The sequence below is a fragment of the Echinococcus granulosus genome (genome assembly GCF_000524195.1).
Source record: "Echinococcus granulosus chromosome Unknown EG_S00329, whole genome shotgun sequence".
In the NCBI taxonomy this organism is placed as follows: domain Eukaryota; kingdom Metazoa; phylum Platyhelminthes; class Cestoda; order Cyclophyllidea; family Taeniidae; genus Echinococcus; species Echinococcus granulosus.
The window spans coordinates 8,483-10,691 of NW_020170709.1; the positions used below are offsets into that span (position 1 = coordinate 8,483).

Sequence of the window (2,209 nt, forward strand, 5' to 3'; positions counted from 1 at the left end):
ACCGTCCAATAGTGGGTGACCTAGCAACACATGCAGATTGACGAATTAAAAGTCAATCCGCCTCACAATATACCAACTAAAGAAGCAGCAAATGAAGCCACTCAGTCAGCCAAGCTTCTCCTAGTCAATTACGGTTAATCCGTGTAAGTCCTTCAAATTGCATGAACACAAGTTCAACAACTTTTGCGGGAGGAAGTGATATCAATACAGGTAATTATGTATTAGGATATTATATATAACCTGTGTGCTTCATGTTCCTCACTCCTCATCCCCACTGATTATAATCGTACCCATTGTTTTTTTAAGACAAATTAGGTCACTTTCACCTTCCTCACTCCTCTCTGTTTGCATATCTGATTAATTGCAATCCTTTGAGCAATAGTGTAACTAACACTTCGACTTTTATGTAACGCCCAAAATTAATGTACACGATCTATAGCGAATAATTATTCTGCCTTGATACAATCAGTAAAATAATGATTATACTTGAAATTCAAGCATTATGAAATGACGAAATAAGAAATAGTCCTTTGTTTTACTGCCAGAAATTGTGTAATTCCTCAAAAACAATAAGCTAACCATTGTATTTTAATCATCGGTACACACGGACACCATTCTCCTTCCCAAATACCACATTTTACATCTGAAAGTCTAATCTTTACTCTCCCAAAAAATTTTGCATTTCGCTGCAGCATAACTTTCGCCCTCAATTAGGTGATATACATTCACATTAATTTATGATTTTTCTTTCTTTTTGATTGAAAAAAATGTCCTATTTTACCACATTAGTCATTTGATGGAATCAAACGTGTAAAGGGGTCAAATCTGGATAACGGCTTGCCGCCTGGTAGTATCACGGGACCTTCTTGTCAAAAACGACGTGGACTGCATTCCCTCAAATAACATACTCAGCAGGAAGAACCACAGAGAGGAATAAATTTGGCACAAATTTATTGAGTGGAAAAAAATTAAAAAGAGTTTAGATTTTATTATATTGGAATGAGCATTATGATACCAAAATTAGCAGATCGGCAAACGTGTAAATAAGTCCTAGAAGACAAACTTTATTAGGAAGTATTGTGATTCATTTACAATCACACTTCAAACGCTCAGCTTAAAAATGAAACAGTTGAATACTAGTTGCAAGATTCTCGAGTACCAACGATCTGCTTACTTGAGTTATCTCATATGCGGTCTATCTCACCGCCACCTACTGCGTAATATTGGCACAACAGCTATTTCATTATATGAATATCGACGATGCACGCGATGTTTTATATTCATCATGCGGAAACGGTCATGGCGATCAAACTTCAAACATGGCAAGGCATATATCAATCAAGGGCCGGTGAGGGTACACCTAGACAGATATACGACGCAGCTGTGCTATATTACTAAGACATTTATACACTTAGTCATATTATATCATCGCAGAGAGAAGTCGTCTGTAGTTCAGTATTTGACTGTACAAAATCGTAGGATGTTCTTGATACACGGCCGCTTTATTTGTCCCAACTGTTATTTGCATGAATGCTTGGCTAGTGGTCATTTAATAAATTAAGTATTATGGATATAGCCTTAAAGAGCACTTAATTGCTGGTATATTCCAAGGTTCCTGTTTGTTAAGGAGCAGGTTGTAGAGAGCAAACAGCAAGGAGAATGAGATCCACTAAATTCTGTCAGTGAGAGCCCTTAGTAGAAAAATAGACATTGCAACTTAGCCCTGTTCTTGAGTCAGATAAAAAGCGGTCTCGGCAGTTACTTCGTGTATTGCGTTTGGCCTGCTTCTAAAAGAAAAAGCAGATAAATTGATTATGTCCTTCAAGTGACAACAGAAAGAATATTTAAGAATTAGGGCTAGTCGGTCTGCATCCTGCTTCAAGTTGTTGTATCAGCCAGAACATATTCGCATGAAGGTCAAACTATGGAGGAAATGCTATTTACCTGCACGTTTGAGAGCAATGACCATATTTACATTTTGCCTTCTAGTAGCAACCACGAGTGGACCATGTCCTTGGCTGTCAACGGTTTCAACATTTGCCCCTCGAGAAAGAAGGCGAATGGCTGACTCATGGCCATCACAAATGCCTACATGGAGAGGACGTCTAATCGATGTGCCTGGAAGATTTACAGGTGCCCCACGAGCCAGCAAGATTTTTATTACCTTCATAAATTTGCCAAACGCGGCCTGCACAAGAGAAAGGAACAT

At 38.3% G+C, this 2,209-nt stretch overlaps 1 protein-coding gene across 1 annotated transcript; it reads right to left on the minus strand. All coding sequences in view use genetic code 11, as the record gives it.

Annotated features, from left to right (window-relative positions):
* Positions 1–1,758: 1,758 nt before the first annotated feature.
* Positions 1,759–2,209, minus strand: EGR_11011 (Ankyrin repeat and KH domain-containing protein; the record flags this gene model as incomplete). Its single annotated transcript, XM_024500260.1, has 2 exons — positions 1,759–1,787; positions 1,945–2,209. 2 exons carry the CDS (start codon positions 2,207–2,209, stop codon positions 1,759–1,761), a joined length of 294 nt encoding a protein of 97 aa, XP_024345326.1.